The sequence below is a fragment of the Elgaria multicarinata genome, chromosome 1 (assembly GCF_023053635.1).
Source record: "Elgaria multicarinata webbii isolate HBS135686 ecotype San Diego chromosome 1, rElgMul1.1.pri, whole genome shotgun sequence".
Taxonomy (NCBI): Eukaryota; Metazoa; Chordata; class Lepidosauria; order Squamata; family Anguidae; genus Elgaria; species Elgaria multicarinata.
The window spans coordinates 42,652,231-42,673,159 of NC_086171.1; the positions used below are offsets into that span (position 1 = coordinate 42,652,231).

Below are 20,929 nucleotides of genomic sequence, written 5' to 3' on the forward strand. Positions count from 1 at the left end.
GAGCGCACAATGTGGGATCCGATGCTGTTTAGACATTTGAAGAATTATGTATTTATTTCCAGATGAAGAGCACATTGGTGACCTTTGATACAATCTACCTCTTTGGACTTCACTTTGGCAACATGGGAAACCAGAGGGATTTGTGTGGATATTTTATGGCTTGTAGATTAGTGATATTGCAGACTCTTCTGTGGAATCTAAGAGTAACCCACAATATACCAGAGTAGCTGGGCATGGGGGTGAAGGGGTGAAACAATGGAGCAAAGTGCAAAGTTATGGGAAGCTTGAAATGTGTGAGCTTTATGATGATAGAAGATCATTGTAGATCCTAAGAGTACTATATCTGTATAGTACTCTTCGTACTATACAGATAGTACTTTTTTTCCACGACAGCAAGCTGGTCATCATGACCAGGTCAGAATGTATGTTCATACTCAGAGCTATTCTTGTCTTGCTGTGTCTCTTGCAAATAAAACTCTCTACATATTGAGATGACCATTATTTATTACTGTTGTAGTGGCTGACACATTAGTTAAAGCCCATATCAAAGCCCTGTCTTCTGGCTTTAAAAACAGACAAAAGCCACATGGAGAAGAGAATGGGAAGGATGAAGTAACATCTTGAAAACAATTTTCCTGTTCTACAAGCAACAGGCAGAATATGCAATGTCAGTGAACTGTATTAGATGGGCAGCCTGATACAGTTCACTACCGTAGCTCATTTCAGAGTCTTGCGGTACACTAGGCTCAGTGGCATCTTATACAAAGAAAATGGCAGAGTGGGCTGCTCTATCCCATTTGCAGCTGGATTGGAGCAAATCATTGTTGCAGCTTCTAGCCACTACAAAGAGAGCACTGGTGTTAACAATACAGGTCCACCCTAGGACGCTGTGGCACAGATGGGCAGAAGGAGCCATGGCCCTCTCTCCCTTTTTGAAAGGGGATTCTATGCCATGGAGCTGCATAGGTAGATGTGCCAATGCATAGAAGAATATAGGATTGGACTATTCGTCTGTATTCCGACTGAGATTTTATTGAAAGGTGGCTCTTCATCTTAGATACTGAGCTCAGAGATTCGAAGAAAAATGTTGCTCCCATTTAGCCCATGGATAGAAATCCCCTGATACTTCATTTTTGTACAGAGGTACATAAATAAGAAATCATTTTTTAAAAAAAAAAAACACGCCTTTTTATTTCTTTAGTTCTAACTGTTAAAGTAGTATCTATAAGTACATTGTTGGTTTTAATCCTATGTTATGCAAGTTTCAACACAAGGGTAAGCATTACACCAAATTAAGGTACTTCATAATTTTGAGTTGAAAGCAGATTCAGTGTAATTTGTTAAATAAATGGATTTTGTTAAATCAGAGTGTCTAAACTGGGATAGCTTATTTAGGGTGGCCAGGTGCATTCTTTTGCATCTGGTTACCCTAAGCTTAATGCATTTGGCTAGTCTTTCCTGCTAAATAGTATTTATTTATTTATTTATTACATTTTTATACTGCCCAATAGCCGAAGCTATATGTTGTTTTTACTGTAGTGTGCATTTTAACAGGCTTTGAACAAAATATCAATTTTATTTGCAATTGTCATTGTAAAGGCTCTGACATTAATGCCCTCAGTTATCTAACTTCATGTGTTTAGTAAGTCTCAGTAACACAAGACAGCTGCTCTAAATGATACGTTTTACTCTAACTTGCTTTTCTGTCTTTTGTGCTCAAACCCAGACAGCTGGTATAAAAGTTGAAATTTCACCTCTCGCTGCGTATTAGCTTGGCATTTTGTGTTGTAACGGTTTCCGATGCTTTTATTGTTTTGAAAGTCTAACCTCCTTCTGAGGCATTTTGCTAATCACCCCTGTTCCATTATTTAAAAAGGGGGGAGTACTTTTTGCTGTATCTAGTTTAAGTATGATTGCAACACACCGTTTGAGCCATTAATCACCACCAGTTAGGAGTCACAGAGGTAGTACCAGGTACAAATTGATCAACAAGTTAGGATAGATAATATTGACCTGATTGGAAAACCAAATTCTGCATTTGTAGTTTTATGCAAATTATGCATAATTGGGTTGTCTGTTTTTTGTTTGATTTAGTAACAAAATTATATATATATGTATAAGGTAGTTGAAAGTGAGGAAATATATGCACTTTTAATGGGCCATCTATTTTTATTCCAGCTCTTGAATAAATTTTATAGAATTTGTGTTAAGAAATCATAGAATATAATAGATGCCTTCCTTTCCTCCATTTTCTGTAGTGCATGATCCACTTTTTATCTTGCAAATATTGACAAGAACTTCAATTTTTTTTATTATTAATATCCTACTTTCCATCAAAGACCTCTACCCTGTGCCTGTTCGGTGCATTCTCTTCCCCTTTCTTATTGTTTTATTGTGATTTTATTAGACTGTAAGCCTATGCGGCAAGGTTTTGCTATTTTATTGTTTTACTCTGTACAGCACCATGTACACTGATGGTGCTATATAAATAAATAATAATAATAATTCATGATCCCCCCACCCGCATTTTTATCCCTGCACCAACCTTGTGAAGTAGATTTAGCCAAGAGTGATTGGGCCAAGGATACCCATTAAGCTTTGTGGCTAAATGGAGAATTGAAACTAAATTCCCCCAATCCTAACCACTAAACCACACTAGCTTTCCTTAAGAACATAAGAGTCAAAGCATTACACCTTTTGGTCAGTACTTTCTGTTTCAACAGGCAGCGCCACTCTGGGGTCTCAAGCTGATCCCCACCCACCCCGGCGCAACACTGTTTCCTGAGTTCCTTTTTACTTGAAATACCAGGGATTGAACTTGGAACCTTTTGCATGCAAAGTATGTTCTTTCACAAAATGTACGCTCTTTTCCTAGTTGTATGGTGTAGTCCAGGAGTCATTTCTGCTTGCAACCATTTAGCACAGTTTTAATTCTTTTAACAACAGTGACAGAAACAGAAGATGGAAATCCTCTGTAATATTTGAGATAACCCATAAGTAAACTGTTTTTGTTTCATGTGATTATTTGCTTTGCTTTGCTGTTAGAAAGTCTTCAAGTAGGTAAGAGTTAACTTCCTTCATGCTTTCATTCATGTGTGCAAAGGCTTTCAGCTGATACAAGTAGGAGTATGTTTGGTTAAGCAAAGTTTATTCCATGAGAAACTGACCTACTGGCATTAAACATTTGCTGTTCAAAGGTTTCCCATCATAGCAATGAGATTAGAAATATTTTCAGTTGGTGAGGCCCAAAGCAAATATATGGCATTGGCTCAAAATTGGAAGGTAAAATGTAGGTGTTTTTAAGTAAAACTGATTCCACTGTTAAACAAAATGGCCTTAATATACATTTAACACCTATAATCACAGTTCATTTTAACTGATGGGACTATAATTCTATTTTGACAGTCTGATATTCAGTTATGAATCCACAGTATGTTGTTGTTGTTGTTGTTGTTGTTGTTATTATTATTATTATTACATTTATTTATATCCCGCCTTTTTCCCAGTGCTGGGACTCAAGGTGGTTTACAAAATTAAAACATGTACAATTAAAACATATAAATATAAATTTAAATTACCCCTCCTTTTCCGCCCTTGTAACTCTGTCACTATGTTCTGTTCAATTTGGGTTTATTTTAAAACCACAACTCCTGATTTGCATTTGACCAAAGTGAAACTGAATGCAGCAGTGCCAGGTCCAGGTTTTAGTGGCCTCTTGGGCATGACACCCTCAATGAGCCCCCTTCCTCAGCGAGTCTACCGTCTCACCATCATTGTCACCAGCTGCTATTGCTCCTCATCCTCTTTCTCATCAGGGCTGCCAGTTGCTTGCTTGACAGGCAGAGATCCTCATTCTCCCCATCATCATTGTCTGGACCAAAGCAAGAGGCAAGTGAACAAGCAGGTTGTAATGGTGAAGAGGAGGAGCAAGTCCAAGGGACTCTTGTGATTTGGCCCCTGCTGGGGTGTGGGCCCTCAGCAGGGGCCCGACTATGCCTACCCTTGACTTAGGCAATGTGGAGGAATGCTACCATGCGGGAGGAGAGAAGGGAGAAAGCACTAAATATATAGTTTAGCATGATGTGTGGATGTAGCCATTTTTTCAGGCAATACTTTCAATAGAAGCTGCTCATATGTTTATCTGGAGGTTATTTCCAGCTAAAAGAAGGAGGGGGTTCATCTTCATGCCCTCTAATACTGAGCTTGAGTAGTCCTGTGCCTATCAGTTAGGAAGCAAAGGAGGGCAACCGTAGTATTAGGTAATGGGTGCAACATACTTGAGGGGATGGGGGAACTCTTTTGGCACACACAAATATATTATTTTAGAAATTAAAAGAAAAATACAGTGAGCTGTAACAAATACTTATGGTTAGTGCTTTTGGGAACCTATGGCGTGTTGAGGAAGTCAGTTGAAAATAAAAGAATTGACTTGTTTTGAGCCCCTGACAGATTATAGCAGGGCTGCAGACCAAGGTGCCAAATCCATCCTTCGTGGGTTCCCCAGAAGGCCCCACCCACCACTTTCCCCAACCACCTAGCGTTAGGTAGTTTCTTGGCTTTGGTGCAGTTTTTTCCTCATTCTAAAAGATCAAAATGCCTATCCCAAGGCTTAAATACTGCCAGTGGCCCAGTTCAGAAGACACCTTAAACCATGGCTTTAACCGCAGTGAATAATGCAAAAAGCCTTATTCACCATGGTTAAAGCCATGGTTTAAGGTGTCTTCTGAACACAGCCTGGCTTTCTGGCTTAACCACCATGGTTAAAGCCATTGTTTAAGGTGTCTTCTGAACAGGCCCATTAAGACCTTTACGCTAAAATATGCTTGTATTTTTAGTACTTTGGCTCCAGTGCTTTGGACTTTGGCCCCACCTGTCACTGGAATGCAGTCCCCAAGAGCTTATCTAAAATGGAATCCGGGCCTTGGACTGAAAGAGATTCTGCACTCTTAGATCCTAGAGAGTGAGGAATTGTGGTTTAGGTGATCCATGCAAAGAGGCTAAAAAAACCACACCCAAACTTCCTCACATTGTATGATAAGGTTTTAGGAGTATAAGATACGATGTCTGTATTCATTGTCACCTCCAGACTTATTCAGTCTTCTCGGGGACAAATCGGATGACATTTTGGAGATGGTAAAAAGAGGGTTGAGTCGTTCTCTGTTCATGTCTGGCTTGAGGATGCTGGGAATTGTAGTCCAACACATCTGGTGGGCATGAGGTTTGGGAAGTCTGATGCATATGTTACAGTAAATATTTTGAATGGTCAGAGCAACATGTTAGAGTGAACGCCCAAAACATGGAGACTATAAGCAATTATAAGGGAAGGCTGATAATCTCTCACGCATCTGTTGAATGTCCAAAAATGCAAACTTATACTAGGGTATGTGGAGTCCCTACTTCCAGACATTCTCCAGAGGCAGATGGGATCAGACTCAGTTTCTATAAACCATATGAAAAAGAGGATAGGGCTCCTGTGTCTTTAACAGTTGTATAGAAAAGGGAATTTCAGAAGGTATCATTTGTATGCATGCAACACCTGATAAAATTCCCTCTTCATCAGAACAGTTAAAGCTGCAGAAGCCCTGCCCTCTTTTGTATCTGGTCACTCTAGTATAGTTCCTGTAGCTTTAACTGTTGTGATGAAGTTTTAGCTATTCATTCTTCTCGGTCTCTGCCCTACTTACTACTGGATATCCTAAAAATGCCCCACGGAGTAGAAATGAGACCTGGCGTAATCCTTAGATAAGAGTTTTAGTCGAGTTGTGCTCTGCCTCTTTTTCTGCATGCAAAAGGTCCCACATTATGAAGCGGCCTTTTACTGAGTTAGACCATTGGTCCACCTAGCTCAGTATTGTCTACACCAAGAGCAACAACTCCCCAGGTTTTCAGAGAGGAGACCTAGAGATGCCAGGAATTGAACCTGGGACCTTCTTCCTGCAAATCAAATATTTTACCACTGAGTTATAGCCCTTCTTATTTAACTGCAATCTCCTGTTAAATGGACAGCTAGTAGATGATGATAAAGACCTCTACTGGAAACCCTGGAGAGCTGTTGCCTGTCAGAGTAGGCAGTACAGGACTAGATGGAACAATGGCCTGATTCAGTATATGGCAGCTTCATTTGTTCAACATGAGCATAATGGAGAAGTAAAAGGAAATCCTTCCATTGAAATCAATAAAGTTTTTTTCTGAGCCTAATTGCAGTATGAGGAGCTATTGGAGGGGAATCTCAGCTGGGGAAGTGAGGGTTAACCTTCTCAATCCCCTGTTGCAATGCCCCACCTGCCCCGGCAACCAGCTCCATGACTCTAACCCTATTATGTTTCCTCAGAATTTCTAAATATGCAGGGTCTGTGGTTTTTACTTCAAGGTCTTTCTCTACCTTCATTTCACTAGAGATTTTCACCTGATGTTGAATCAACATCATTCTCAATTCCGCCACACTTTTTCCCTCATGAGAGAGGTCAATGCTTTACACTTCTTTGTAAGAGCCTCTTTCTTCATACACTTACATTTCACTGTTTCTCCTGATATTTTATCTCATATTTCAAATTCAGCATGTTTTTCTCTTGTATCCCAAATTCAGCTAGGGGTGGACAGACTCACCCGTGCTCCGCTTCATCAGGCGCTTGCTGAGTCACCATCACCGTCTGTCCCTGTTCATGGTGCTTCATAAGGTTCGCAATGACTTGTCAAGCACCTGAGGAATCTGTGTGGGCCGTCCATCCTTTTACCGAGCTGCCATTTTGCACAACAATGGCAGTTCGGGCATTTCTGGGAAGGGAGTGTTGCATAAATGGCAGCTGTAAAGGGGGCATTTAAATGGCCCTTTTACATCTATAATTGGAGTAGGATGCATGGTGCCAATGGTACGAATGTGCCCCAAGACAACTTTCTTGGTGCCCATCAAGGTGCCCTAACCCTCCCACTTAAATGAAAATTTAACACATTTTCTTAACGGCAGCTGGTATTGTTGTGAAATAGGTTTGTGTTGGTACTGAAAACTGCAGGTTCAAAGAAATTGTTTAGTGCTTTGAGACTCAGACCCTGCCTCTGCCTTGTATTCAGTCTTTTGGGCTGGTTACTTGTCCTTTGTCATGCTGCTTTTTGCAGCCATTTTGTGATGGTCCCCAGGGCAGTTTCTCAAATTACCAAATTTGCCCACAACCCAAAAAGGTTGCCTATCCCTGCTATTAACTGCCATTGCTATTATCTGTGGAATTGTGTTGGTTGGTTAATTGTTTTATGTTTTAAATTGTTTTTATTATTCTAATTGTAAATGGCCTTGAGAGGGCCTTTGACCCTGAAAGGTGGTATAAAAATATCTAAATAAAGAAAACATCCCAAAGACCTTTCAGTTACCCCAGAACATACATCTGTTCACTTAACATTTGATCATGGCCTGCTAATAATGGCATTATACTTGGCCATAATGCAACATAATGGACTATCCCCAGTTGCACAATCTGGATTGTCACTTTTGCTGTGTCAGTACTTTGTGCCCTGCAATACTGCAGCTATACATGCATTTCGGATGGGAGGGAAATGTCTGTGGTCACACTGGACTCAAATCTGAACTTAAATTATCATGTACTATTGTGAGTCCAGTCATTTCATTGAAGTTGTATCTGATGTAAGCGAGGTCAGTGTGGTAAATTTTATAGTAATGTGTTGTGCAGTTTCGCACAAAACTCAAACTGATACCCTCAAAACAGCAGATCTATTTCTAGTAAATGTGCATTCACTGCTCATTAAATGCAAGGTTTCTCCAGCCAGTCATGGTCAAATCATTCCCCACCCCCAGGCCAATAACTTTGGTAAGGAAGTAACCATATGCTTTCGGAAATGTTTGGTGTAGTTTTGCTGAATAGTGAGTAACTTATAGAAGAACTTCCTCCTTTGCTGAGACTTACATCCATTCACACAGAAATACTAACTGAAAAAAAAGAAAAAGAGGAGGAGGAAGTATTCAGCCACACTGCGAAGCTGTCATTCTTAAAATGAGAACTAGGAACTCTGCAGAACTCTTTAGGCTAGCCGCTTTTGACTGACAGTAACTCAAAGTGGGCATTGTCAAAACCCTGCAATGCTGTCAGCTGTGGCTGAGGGCTTGTCCAGATGGCAGTGTTCCCCCAACGCTGATTTAGAGCTATAGTATTAAAACAAAAGTGGGGAAGGAGGCAGGGGGAGTAGCCAAGGCAATATTAATGAGGGATTTCTGAAATTATTTCTCTTTGGGACTCTTGACATCTGCTAGTCCCCAGTCTGCCATTTGGACTATCTGGGATGAGCATTAACCTCTGCTTGGCATGTGGGTGTCATGCATCGGGCACCAAAAAAATGCTTCCATCTGAAAACAATCTAAGGGGCCTTCCCCAGATCCTTAGTTTAATGTTGTGTTTGAGCCTAGCCAACTAATAAAGGGATCACATGCCAAGCCAGACCCATCCTACACACACACACACCACATTATTTAGTTTTGTGGAAGATTGGGGAGATCCCAGCTGTGGGGAGATGCCATTTTCTCAACATCCAAGCAGTGGCGTGGTGGAGGGGGAACATGGGAGAGTGAGTCTGCTGTACTTTTTTCACAGCAGGAGCGAAGGCGTCATCTGCCAGAGATGTATTTTTCAGGGTTGTAAGCTTGGGAGTTTGCAGGACGGGTCTGGCCTGGCATATGATCCCGTTGTTAGTTGGCTAGGCTCAAACAGTGCATGGCTCAAGGTGATAAATTGAACTTCATGGCTAATCAGGGATGTGAATCCAGGTTTCCCCAGCCATATATCTGTGTGTATACATGCATACACAAATACACATCATATACATGTAGATATATTATGATATATATTAGGTATGCATATATATACAGCTGCCTATGGAATCAAGCTAGCTGCTTGAATTTTGGACTTTTCTTGGCAGTGTGGCTATGGACTCTTTGGGTGTGGCTATGAGAGTGTGAAGAGCTACTGCACTCCAAAATTTATCAATACATCATTGCATTCCAGCTGCAATTTGTTGTTGGGACAGTATGATTCCTCCACATCTGGCACATCCATTGCTATTTGCCATTCCTTCCGGTAATGATAGTCTTATTTTAGTTTTAAATTTTAAAAATTGCAAACTTTCTTTCTGGAGGCTAGGCATTCCCCATGATACCATTCTAGTAGCTCAGTGGTGTAGACCACATGCTTAGCATGCAAAAGGTCCCAGGTTCAATTCCTGGCAAATCCAATTTAAAAGGGATCAGGTAATTAGTGGTATGAGATACCTCTTCCTTAGATCCTGGAGAACTTTTGCCAATCAGAGTATAGCCTATATGTAACGATAACATTAGCATCAGTAAGACTTCCACACTCCTCATGGCATTGTCCATCTCTCATGAAGCATTTTACTTTTTTCCCTTAGTCTGTGCTCCTCCTCTTCAGCATTTGAGTGCACATACCTCTTTTTAAAATAATAATAACAACAACAACGGTTTGCAGGGTGGGAGAAAACAAGGAATAGCTAATCCCTCTGGAAGCTGGTTGGTTTACTCTGCTGCTTAGCGAAAGGCCTTTTACATACCACAGAAAAGACCCACACATTGTGGCAAACGAAAAACAGTTGTTCCTCAGTAAAAAAATCTTTATAAACTCTTATATCATAAATTTTCATAGAGGATTACTTGCATAGCCATTGGATTGAGAGTTTTGGGGATATCCAGGGTTGCAGTAATGGCGGTCCATCCTGGCATTTTCTTATTGATGACAAAAACGTTGCGAAGTGTAATACTGTGGAGAGACATTTAATCAAGAGTTTACAGTGCTCTTTCAAAAACCTTTGAGGAGAATTTGAAGAGAAAACAAGAATATCACGACATGCAGCTACCATCTTAGCTAGCTATACTCTACTAACAATGACAGAATCCAGATATTTGTATTTGGGAGTTATTTCTCTTGGTTTTCATACTTGGCTACCATCCCAGAATATGAAGCTGCTGTATTGGCAGTTCTAGAGGTTCTCACATGGCTCTGTAGTGTATTTGAATTAGAAATGGGAGGCCTTGTTTTTCTCCTAAACACTAGTTTCCCTTTCTTATGTTACATATTTAGTGGATTTTGTCATGCTGTGAGGTGGTTTCCAATGAGTTAATCTGTTGAAAATGCTTTGATATTCATGCTTGGCTCGAGATTAGTCATTCTTAAGGAACTAGTATGAGTCTTGCAAAAATAGCCTCCCCACCTTTTAATGCAAGTGGCTTCCTCACTGCAGAAGACATAGATATCTCCCTCGTATTTAAAGTTTTGGATAAGGAATGTCCCTCAAGTTGACCTGTACATGGAACTCGTCTCATTTTAAATGTGGAACCTCTAAAGATACCATCAGTTTTTGCCAAGGCATTTGTTTAGCCATATGACACTAAACATTTTTTAAAAAAAGTTTCAGCTTTAACTTGGAAGGAAAATACTGTGTTGGAAGGGGTTTTAAAATAGGTTGGAACAACCAGGTTTTTTCTCCCTCAATGAGCATTGATTTTTACAGTCACCAGGTGGTGGGAATTGACTGAAAACCAGCTGTCTGAAAGGCCCAACAAACAGAAGACCCTGTAGCTACCACATGTTGGATGGGTTTCAAAATGTATGCTTTTGGGTGGTGAGAAATTAAAGAAGCTAAAGCAGCCAGCATTGAAGAACGCATGAGAAAGTTAGATGAATAAAGTTAAAAATTCACTTTTTAATTACTAGAAGTCTTTTCTTTAAAATGTTTCTGTTTTTTTTTTCAGGGCACTTTTTCGTGGAAACTCAGATGTTGATCAGCTAGGAAAAATATTTGAGTAAGTAATAGCTTCCTGCATTTTCTGTTGAGGGCATTTCCACATAATTGATTTTTAGTGCAATGATAAGTGCACGATAGTCACCCATTTGTTACACAAGAGTATCAATATCTTCCTTCTATCTCACTTTCCTGACGTTAGATACAGTTGGCTAGTTCTAGGAAAAAAATATTCTTGACTAAGCTAGGTCACACTGATTTCCATGGAAATGAAGTGCAATCCTATGCATGTTTAGACAGAAAAAAGTCATAAAATTCCTAAAACTTCCCAGCCACCATAGTTGGTTGGGGAACGTAGGACTTCTAAACATGCATAGGATTGCACCCTTAGTCTGGTTGCAGCTTGGTATATTTTGTAGTTGAGGGAAATGTAGTCCTTCTCTTTTCATGCTTGATTGATATATGTGATGCTATGATTGCATGAGTGTCACCACAATCTATTGACTATTGCCTGTAATGACAGTGATGTTAATAATGCAAGTTCTCCTTCCCCATGCCCCTTTGTGAACCATTATATTACTTTTTTTTAAAAAAAAAATGTTTTTAGTATCTTCAGTATCTGTGCTGCTGTAGTTCTGTAATCTGGAGTGATATATCATACAATTGTTTAAGTTACTCTTTTTCTTGTTTTGTTTTGTTTTAAAACCAGAGAGCATAAAGGGTTCCCAGTAGTTCATAGAATCATAGAATAGTAGAATTGGAAGGAATTGAGAGTAAAACTGACAGTATCATACTGCCTTTATACAAATCTATGGTGCGACCACACTTAGAAGACTGTGTACAGTTATGGTCACCACACCTAAAAAAAGCACAATTAAAAACACAACAATGTTGTTGGACTGCAGGTTCCATCATCCCTGGCCACTGGCCATGCTGGCTGGGGCTGATGGTAGTTTGAGTCCAACGACATGTGAAAGGTCATGGACCTCCCGCCTCTGCCGTAATGCCCCACAATTTTAGGAATCTTTGTAAGGGTGAAATCTTATGCATGTTTAGACAGAAAAATGTCCTACAATTCCTGGCATGGCTAACTGGGGAATGTTGGGAGTTGTAGGAGTTTTTCCCCATCTAAATGTGCATAGGACTGTATCCTAAGTTTCTTTGCTGGCTGTTTGCTCCCCTTTGCTATACAAAGTCAGCAACGGATCATTCATCTAGCTAAGGAAGGGGAACAAGTGGCTCTCCAGACGTTGTTGGAGCCAGTGTGGTGTAGTGGCTAAGTTATTGGACTGGAAGTCGGGAGATCCGGGTTCTAGTCCCCACTTGGCCATGGAAGCCCACTGGGTGACTTTGGGCGAGTCACAGACTCTCAGCCCAACCTACCTCACAGAGTTGTTGCTGTGAGGTTAACATGGAAAGGAGGAGGATTATGTACACCGCCTTGGGTTCCCTGGAGGAAAAAAGACAGGATATAAATGTAATAAATAAATAAATAAATAAATCTTCCATAATCTCTACCCGTTGGTTATGCTGGCAGGGCAGGGGTTGCAGTCCAATAACATCTGAGGGGCTGCATGTTCCCTAGTCCTTATCTAGTCCAGCCTTCCCCAGCCTGCTGGCTGGGAATGATGGGGGTTACAGTCCAGCATGTCCAGAGGGCACCAGATTAGGGAAGGCTGATCGGGTTGTTGTTTTTAATTTCATGCTATGGCATGGTTTTATGTGATGGTAAGATTATGTGAAGATAGTTTGAGGTGGTTTACAGATGGTTGTTTCTACGGAAGAATAGAAATCAATACAACTTTAGAATTAATGTGGGGCCATGATGCACTAGCAGTAGCTTGATAGCAATATAATCCAAATGAGGTGGGAGGAATAAACTGTAGGAGTAGAAAGGCTCTTCATTCTATTTCCCATGTTTAAACATTCCCAATTGTGCTTGGGGCTGTCTTCCCTGGGGGTGGGGGTGTTCCTGCAGCTCAGCTGCATTGTGAGGTCCTTTGCAGCACATGACGGCATGGCCAGCATGCTCCCAACCAGCCACTTCGGGCTGGAAAAGCCACAGAATTGTGGAGTCCTTTTACTCTGTTCTTTTTAGTTAAGGCAACCCCCAGGCGCTTAATCTGCAATGTGCACCCATGTCTTCCACAGCTCCAGAGCTGCAAAGGGATTGTGTTAATTCGTTTCTTTGTTCTGCTAGCACTGGAGCTGTGTAGCTCCAAAGTTGCAAAGGGACTGGGTTAATTCGCTTCTGTGATGCTGTGTTAGCTCCAGAGTTGGGAGCTGTGTTAATTAGGTTCCTGGATATAGTGTTAGGGCTGGTGTGATACTTTTTGGAGTGGGGTTTATTTGTGCCAGTGGAGTGTTCTCATGGGAAGCCAGCATTGTGGGTTAGTTACTCCCCATTCTATTCATTAAACTGTAGTGCCGGGGGACCCTGGAGAGGGGTGGATAACAAGCCTTTTTCCAGATGACATTGGTTCTACTACACTCCCCACCCACCACCCACCCAAAAGTATGTCTTTTCTGGCACTGAAAAGCCGGGTTTTAGAGGTGGCTGGCTCTGCCATGTAGCAATGATGGAGTGGAGCCAATTTCAGCATACTGCAGAGAATAACAATGCACGCTTCTCCCATGCTCATGAAGATGAGGCCCTTGTTTCTTCTTATAAGTCAATATAGTATGAAAAAAATATATGGGATTGGATAGCAGTAGCTTCTGATCTAGCCAGTTTCACTGCTGAAGAAAACTTGGTTTTATTTAATTTTTTTATTCTTTCTAACACCTTCAAGGTGGAGTGAAGTTATTGAAATGGCAGATGTTGTGGGATAGAACAGAGTGCTCTATGCTGGGGTCAGATCACATTTTGCTAGATAGGATATAGGCATCAAGATGGAAAAGAGCAATGGATAAATTGCAGATCTAAATTAAGGCCACAGCTAGACCTAAGGTTTATCCTGGGATCATCCAGGGTTTGCCCCTGCCTGAGCACTGGATCCCCTGTGTGTCACCTAGATGAACAGGTTTGACCCCTGGACGATCCAGGGATAAACCTTAGGTCTAGCTATGGCCTAAGTCTCTCCAAACCAGCTTTTGAGTTCTGAAGGGCCTGTTTATAAGCTGTAAAGACTTCCAAAAGTCAAGCAGTGTATTTGTCTGTGTCATCAATGTCCTGTTTTCAGGCTGTACTATATCTATTCCTAGAGATTTTTATTTTGAATACTAGTTTTCAATAGCTGGTTTTTGTTTTAACCAAGTTGGCTTCCATTTACTGTGTTCTGCCCCATTGTATATGACTCATCAGCATGTTAATTTGTCATGCCACTGAATAGCTTTTCCTGCACAATCTAGAAAAAGTCATCCTTCAGTGGTTTGGTTTTTCTGGCTCTGGCAATTATCCTTTCAGTTCATTTTTATCTGGCTTAACTAGATAAAGAATGCTTTGATGCACACACTATGTCTATTTTCATAACACAAGAAGCATGGCAGCATTTTTTTAAAATAAATTATTTATGACATTTCTGGTGGGAAAATGAGCCAGGATAGGATTGAGCAGCGAGAAAACAGCCTTTTCTATCTGTTTCTACTGGGTGCAATTACCTGTATAGAAAAGAATTTACCCATGAATCAAAGAAAGTGCAATGCCAGCTTGAGCAAGCCACAAGACATTCATTATTACACAGTCTTCTTGCAGAAAAGAAAAAAAAAGATCTGCCAGGCATCTAAGTTAAACTATCTTTTAATATTTATTCCTCTTACTTTCAAAACTGGCTTAGTATCGCTTTTCTGGTCTTACAAATGGGAGTCCCAAAAAAGGAATTGTGTTGGATCCAGATTTAGTCATTCTTAAGAGTTAGACACATTAAAATTAATGGGACTTGACTAGGCATCAAGAAATCCCATTGATTTCAATAGGTCTGCTGTAAGTTTGGATCCAACCCCCATCCATTGTTTTATGAAGCTTGGAGGGTAGGATACCTCCTGATTTGTTCCTTACGTATGTTCCCTACATATTGGGGTATGTTACCTAAGGGCATGCTATGGTTACACAGATGTCATGCATGGAAAGACACGAGGAAAGCACACGGGAGAAAGAATTGCCCTCCTCCTTCATCTTCTCTTCCTCCAACCCTCTTTTTGTAATGGGATGTGAGAAAAAACTTACCTCCCATTTTCATTATGAATATCCATCTCCTAAAGACAAATGACTACGTAATGCTCTTTCAGTTCCTTGTCCTATAGTTCCCCTGCAATACTTCATGATGGCTATTTCTGCATCTCTTCTCTCTACATTGCTTAATTGGGATGTTGCTTACAGAGGCAAGCAAAAAGTCTGAGCAGCTCTGGAGGTAGCAGTTAGGAGTGGTGATTGTGAATCACTCCTGGGTCAAGTTGAAAGGCTGGGGGAATTAGTTTGGGAGTATAGAATCATAGACTTGTAATGAATCAAAAGGCTATCTAGGCCTCAGCTAGACCTAAGGATTATCCCAGGCAAATGGAGGAGTCGTCCCTGCCTGCTCCCGGTATCCCCTGTGTTTCATTTGGATGTACAGGGATGTTCCTGGGACGATCCCGGGATATAGGCCTGGTCCAGCCATGGCCCTAGTCAGACTCCCTGCTGTGAGGGCCATCCATTTACCAGTCTCCCACACTTTTTATTTGTTCTTCCATACATAGACAGAAGGGGAGCTGAATGACCCAATGTGTTGAGCACTTGGGGAAAGTGCTATATAAATACTGTGACTTCAATCCAAAGCACATTCAAGTAGCAGCAATTTCCATTGCAATTTTTACTGATTATTGCTATGCTTGTTTATTTGTATCCTGTCTGCTAACTGGTTCATATATGTTTAAGTGAATAACAGCCAGATCATGCACTGGGGAAGATACCCCCTCAGAAGGGGGGCATTCTGCCTTCTTCCCAGTATTGTTGCCAGCTGCTCCTCTTCCTCATCATTGTTCCTACCTGCTTGCTTGCCAGGTAGAGAGCCAGTGAGCAAACAGAAAGTGGTGTCTACTGCTCCTCCTTCACGCTACCACTGTTGTCTCAGCCAGAGCAGGAGGTGTGTGAACAAGGAAGTTTCATTGGGAAAAGGAAGTGCAGGCCCAGGGGGCTTTCGTCTGTAAGCCCCTTGCTGGCATGTGAGCCCACGATAGGTACCCAACCATGTCAATCCTTGACGCCAGCCCTGATGGAAAGCTGCAGTGATGTCATCTTGCATCCATACTATGCGTATACACAAATACTCAAGCTTTCATGGCATATTGTAGTCTTTCAGATCTGCTCAGCCTCTCCTTTGGCTATTGGGCGGCATAGAAATGTAATAAATAGATAATGCTGCTAGTTGATAGAAATTAAAAGGGCCTTTATACTGCATTTCCATAAAGTTCTAGGAGTCTTCTCTGAGGTGGTGCCTTCTAAATATGTTGACTACAACTGCCATCATCCTCAGTCAGCAGGGCAAATGGTCAGACTTGGTGGGAATAATGAGAGTTGTTGTCCAACAAATTGGAAGGCACCAAGTTAGAAAGGCTGGGTTATAATTTTTACTGGTGTGTGTGTGTATTTTTTTAATTTCAATATAGGTTAGTTACTTGTTTAATTTCATTTATATCCTGATCTGCCTCATTACCTGTGTCTTCCAGACTATGTCTCATCCAGGCTCTGGTGAGGCTCAGCTTCCATAACACACAAGACAATCTTGCGTAATTTGCATCCCCTCTTTTTTCTCTGCTGCTTTTGCCTCCCAAACTAATCTGGGCACAAGATTAGGCATAAACTGAAGTAAACGCACCATGTAGTAGTATCCTGTGGTGTTTTATATTAAGTTCTGGGGCTATCTTAGTTATGATGGGTGAAATTTTGCATTGGGGTACATGTTGAACACATTTCACTGCCCTGACTAAAGCGACTGCACTCAATCCGGTTTGCAATAAAGAAAGTTGAAGGCAGTTTTAAGTTCTTGTTGTGTCCAGAATGCAGTTTCATTGTTGGACATGTGTTTTGGTACTGAACCAAGCATAAAAGAAGCATTCTGGGCAGGGCGGAGAGAGGAAAGAGTTACAGGACTTTGCACAACAATTGCCCTGTTTATCCTTCAGTCTGCCTTTAGCACTGGCAGGGAACGGTGAGGTCTCATGTGACTTGTGGCTGTTAAGTAGCCAAAATCAGCACTCTTCCTGACAACTGAAAAATCCTCCCACCTGGTAGTGCCCTCACAACGTCATCATTACAAGCACACTGTCTAAAAGATTTTTTTTCTTGAAAACTAGATCAGTGCTGCACCCTAGTGGCACAACACAGACACTTCCTTTTAGTTTGAAATCTGCCCACATGGCTTTTTGCCTTAAACAAGCATTAAGGTCAATTGTAATACTCCAGTTTTGTATTTAATGTGGCATGAGATGACGGCTAAATATCTCTGCTTTCCGTCCGCAGCCTGTGAAAGCCTTTGGCTCACCCTTTTAATTCTCATTCCCAACTACAACTAGACGTTTAGGTGTGAGTGGATTTTGGCTAGGGATGGGCAAATCGGCAAAAACTCGAGCTCATTGAAGTTCTCCAAATTCCACCTCGACGCTCATTCCAATTCAAAATCCAGGCATTTTTGTGAGTATTTGTCCAAATGTACACATCAGTTGTGCACAGCTTTGAAATATACACATTCTTCTCCTGTTGATTAAACCGTATTTGTGCACATTTTTCAACAATATGCATTTTTTCATGCTGATTTTTCAAATATTTTTCTTGGTCCACAAATAACAGTGTAAGCTTGGAAGTGCATGAAAATTTAAAGAATTCTTACAACCTTCAAACTCTTCTGGAATTTGAAGGTTCTAGGGAAATGCCTCCTGTAAAAGTCTTTCAAGGGTGGAAAAAATTAGTATGGCATGGGCTTCAGTGGAATAAGCCATTTGAAGATTATAATCTAACAACCGTAGCCTTTAGTGGAGTGAGCCTGCATTTCTCAAGCGAGGAAGAAATGTTATCAGATCAGAAAGAAATGTTATTAAGATAAAAAGAGAGAGAGGCCCTTCTCATTTGCCTACCTGCGAGAGCAATTAGGTGGGAGATCACATGTGAGAGGGTCTTCTCTGCAGTGGCCCCACACCATTGGAAAAAGTTGCCATCAGAGGTCCACCATGATCTGCCATTGCTGGCTTTTAAGAAGGCCTTGAAAACATATTATTTTACTGTGGCCTTCTCTTGATTTGGCAGCTGTTGTTGCTGCTATTGCTATTGTTGTTGCTGGTGGTTTTATTGTTGGCATTTATTCTTGTTTTTATTGCTATTTTATCATGCTTATGGTTTATTGCTTTTAATATTTTAACTATATTTATGTATTTTATGTAAGCCGCCTTGGGAGAGCTTCTGCCTTGAAAGGCAGCCAAGAAATATTTTAAATAAATAAAATCGGATCGTGAAAACATAGACCAGTGTTAATTAAGCAGAAAATATTAGTGCTTTTCCTACGCCTGCTCAGGTATATATATATTTTCTTCCTTCCTTCCACAGTGTGATCGGACTTCCTGAAGAAGAAGATTGGCCTAGCGATGTTGCCCTTCCAAGGAATGCTTTCACTCTTCGAAAACCACAGCCCATTGAACTTTTTGTAACGGATATTGACGAACTAGGCAAAGGCCTGCTACTGGTGAGTGCAAGCTGTTTGTTAGTATCGCAGGACCCGAAAATAGCAATATATTGTTTTTTATTAAATTAACAGTACTAGTAAGGATGGATACAAATGACAGAACTTTTGATTTCATCATCTAACTAAAGAAAGGTCTTAAATAAAGCATTGGTTTGCTTTGGGTGGGCAAGTTCAAGAGATCTTGGTGTCGTTTTCCCCCAGGAAAAAGTAATAAAAAAAATAGGTGTCCATCGTAGCTGCAGAACACCAAAAGGATCAAAATTAACTTGCAAACGATTTTGACCTTTGGGCACTTCATAGCCATTACAGATGACATTTAAAATATGTGTTATATTATTTTTAAAAAAATGGCTTTGGGGAGCGACAGTGGTGGCAGTGGGAGCCGCGTGTTGCCCATCCCTGATTTTACTGGATCCAACTCGGTGTTATCTCCTAATTTGCAACTGTCTTGTTTTTCCTATATACAGAAATGCTTGACATTCAATCCTATAAAGAGGATATCAGCTTATGATGCCTTATCTCACCCTTATTTTCATGATTTGGAGAAATGCAAGGAGAATACGGATTCTGACATGTCATCCAGTCAAAATTCCACTGAGATGAATACGCCATAAGGCTACATCGGGCTTAAACTGCAAATGAACAAAACAGAGAGCTTGATAAGGTCGCCGTCGAGGGAAAAAATCCATAGCTGTTCGACTGAAGAGTATTCTGTGGAGACTTCACATATTGTCTATATGCTTCTTCAAGATGTTGATCTCTTTCTCCAAGGAAAAGAACATAGTTACCTTCATCACAGCAATGCAAGAAGCAAGGCTTCCAGTGACCCCGCTGTGGCTTGATGTTGTTTAGTTTATCTGGAGAGATCCAGATGAAGAGAAGCTGCTCACCAGTTTTGCTGCCATTTCCTTCTTCTAATGTTGAATGGTGCCATCGTGGATTAGAGTAATCCAGTCTCACTACCAAAACATGACTTAACTTCTGTCTCTAGGTGCTGAAGTCTGATTTGGTACTCCTTTGGAGTTATGGTGATAGTTTGCCTGTTTATTTGCGTAATCATGATTTCAGGGGGGCGGGGAAGATATTCTTACAGCAATATTTAAATGAATGACATTGAAATACTGAACCTTTATAGCCTCCAGTTAAGAGAAATGTGTACCAACACATCTGGCTATTGTAATCATACAGGAATGTCCTTCCCCAATAGGAAACATGAGATGATAATTACAGCATTTCATTTCTTGTCATAATAACTTATGTCTTTGACTTAATGCACAAGGGTATTATCAAAGAGATTGTGCACATCTGGCCAAGGGAAAATATGGATTAAAAAAATGTAGGGATCACTTTTTTAGTCTGCTGAGGTTACGTCAGTCATTGCACAGTGTTTTTTTATTGCTCTCTCATAGTACTCTCATCTACCTTTGACAGTTATATATTTCAGACATATGTAATGTCCAGCTCAAAGGGTTAAGTGGAATAAGAAAAATCAAGTGCTCTTTTGGGATTGCTTCCTTATAATTTTCAATGAACAATGAAAACTTGAGATGAAATGTTTTTCCTCAATTTGGAAATCTAAAACTAACTTAAGGCTGCAATTTTATACCCACTTAGCTGGGAACTCAGTGGGACTTGCTTCTGATCAGACATGCATAAGATTGCGTTGCAAGACTGCAATCCGGTGCACTTTTTCCCGGGAGTAAGCTACATTGGACATGACGGGTTTGATCCAGATTTAGTCATACTTAGGATAGACCCATGGGTTGGATCCAGATTTAAGCATGTGCAACTGGGCTGGCGGAAGTGGGCTTCCCAACCCCCTTCCTCCCTATGACAGCCACTCCAGCCCCCTGAAAATGCTACACAGAGGGTCAGGTGACCCTGCTGAATGGGGTGAGCTGTGGTACAATGGGAATCCCTGAAATTTGGGAAGAGGCACCTTCTGTGAGTGGAGCCTTTCTGTGCACACAAGGCAAATGCTAGATTCAGCGCAATGGGACTAATTTAAGTTTCACCATGGGCTCAAGAATGACTAAATCTGGATCCAACCCAATGGGACATCTGGATAAACATGCATAGGATTGTGCTATGAGGGATGCAAGCACTGTAGGTCATGCCCATGATAAACCTCAGGCACCAGAGTGCACAACTCTTATTTCCACCTCAGGTCACCCCCAGATCCTACACATTTCATGTAATTGAGCAGATTTTTATTTTTCTATATCAAAGTTTATGCACCCCCATTTAGATCAGTCTTTCTGATATGCTTTCCCTTTCAAACTTGCTATAACTGAAAGCCAGCTTTAATCAATAATTCACCTAGCTGCCTTAGCACAAATACTTTAACTATTACATAATTTTTGTATATATTTTAGTTTATTGTTAAGCAAAATAGAATTTTTAAAAGAAGTTTTATTTTTGTAGTACAGTTTGATGAAATGTTTTTAATCCACAAATGAAAGATGTACGCCTAGCCTGGTTGTGTTCTAGTGACCCAGATGTAACTCCAGGATAACCTGGCCTAT

The 20,929-nt window shown here is 40.8% G+C and overlaps 1 protein-coding gene across 2 annotated transcripts in view; it reads left to right on the plus strand.

Annotated features, from left to right (window-relative positions):
• CDK6 (cyclin dependent kinase 6) overlaps window positions 1-19,932 on the plus strand; it is a 112,553-nt gene extending 92,621 nt beyond the window's left edge. For both annotated transcript variants that reach the window (XM_063126707.1, XM_063126717.1), the window contains exons 6-8: window positions 10,763-10,813; window positions 18,269-18,404; window positions 18,872-19,932. In XM_063126707.1, coding sequence (XP_062982777.1) covers window positions 10,763-10,813; window positions 18,269-18,404; window positions 18,872-19,018 — 334 coding nt within the window. In that variant the 3' untranslated portion in view covers window positions 19,019-19,932. The remainder of the gene's footprint in view (window positions 1-10,762; window positions 10,814-18,268; window positions 18,405-18,871) is intronic.
• The last annotated feature ends 997 nt before the right edge of the window (window positions 19,933-20,929 follow it).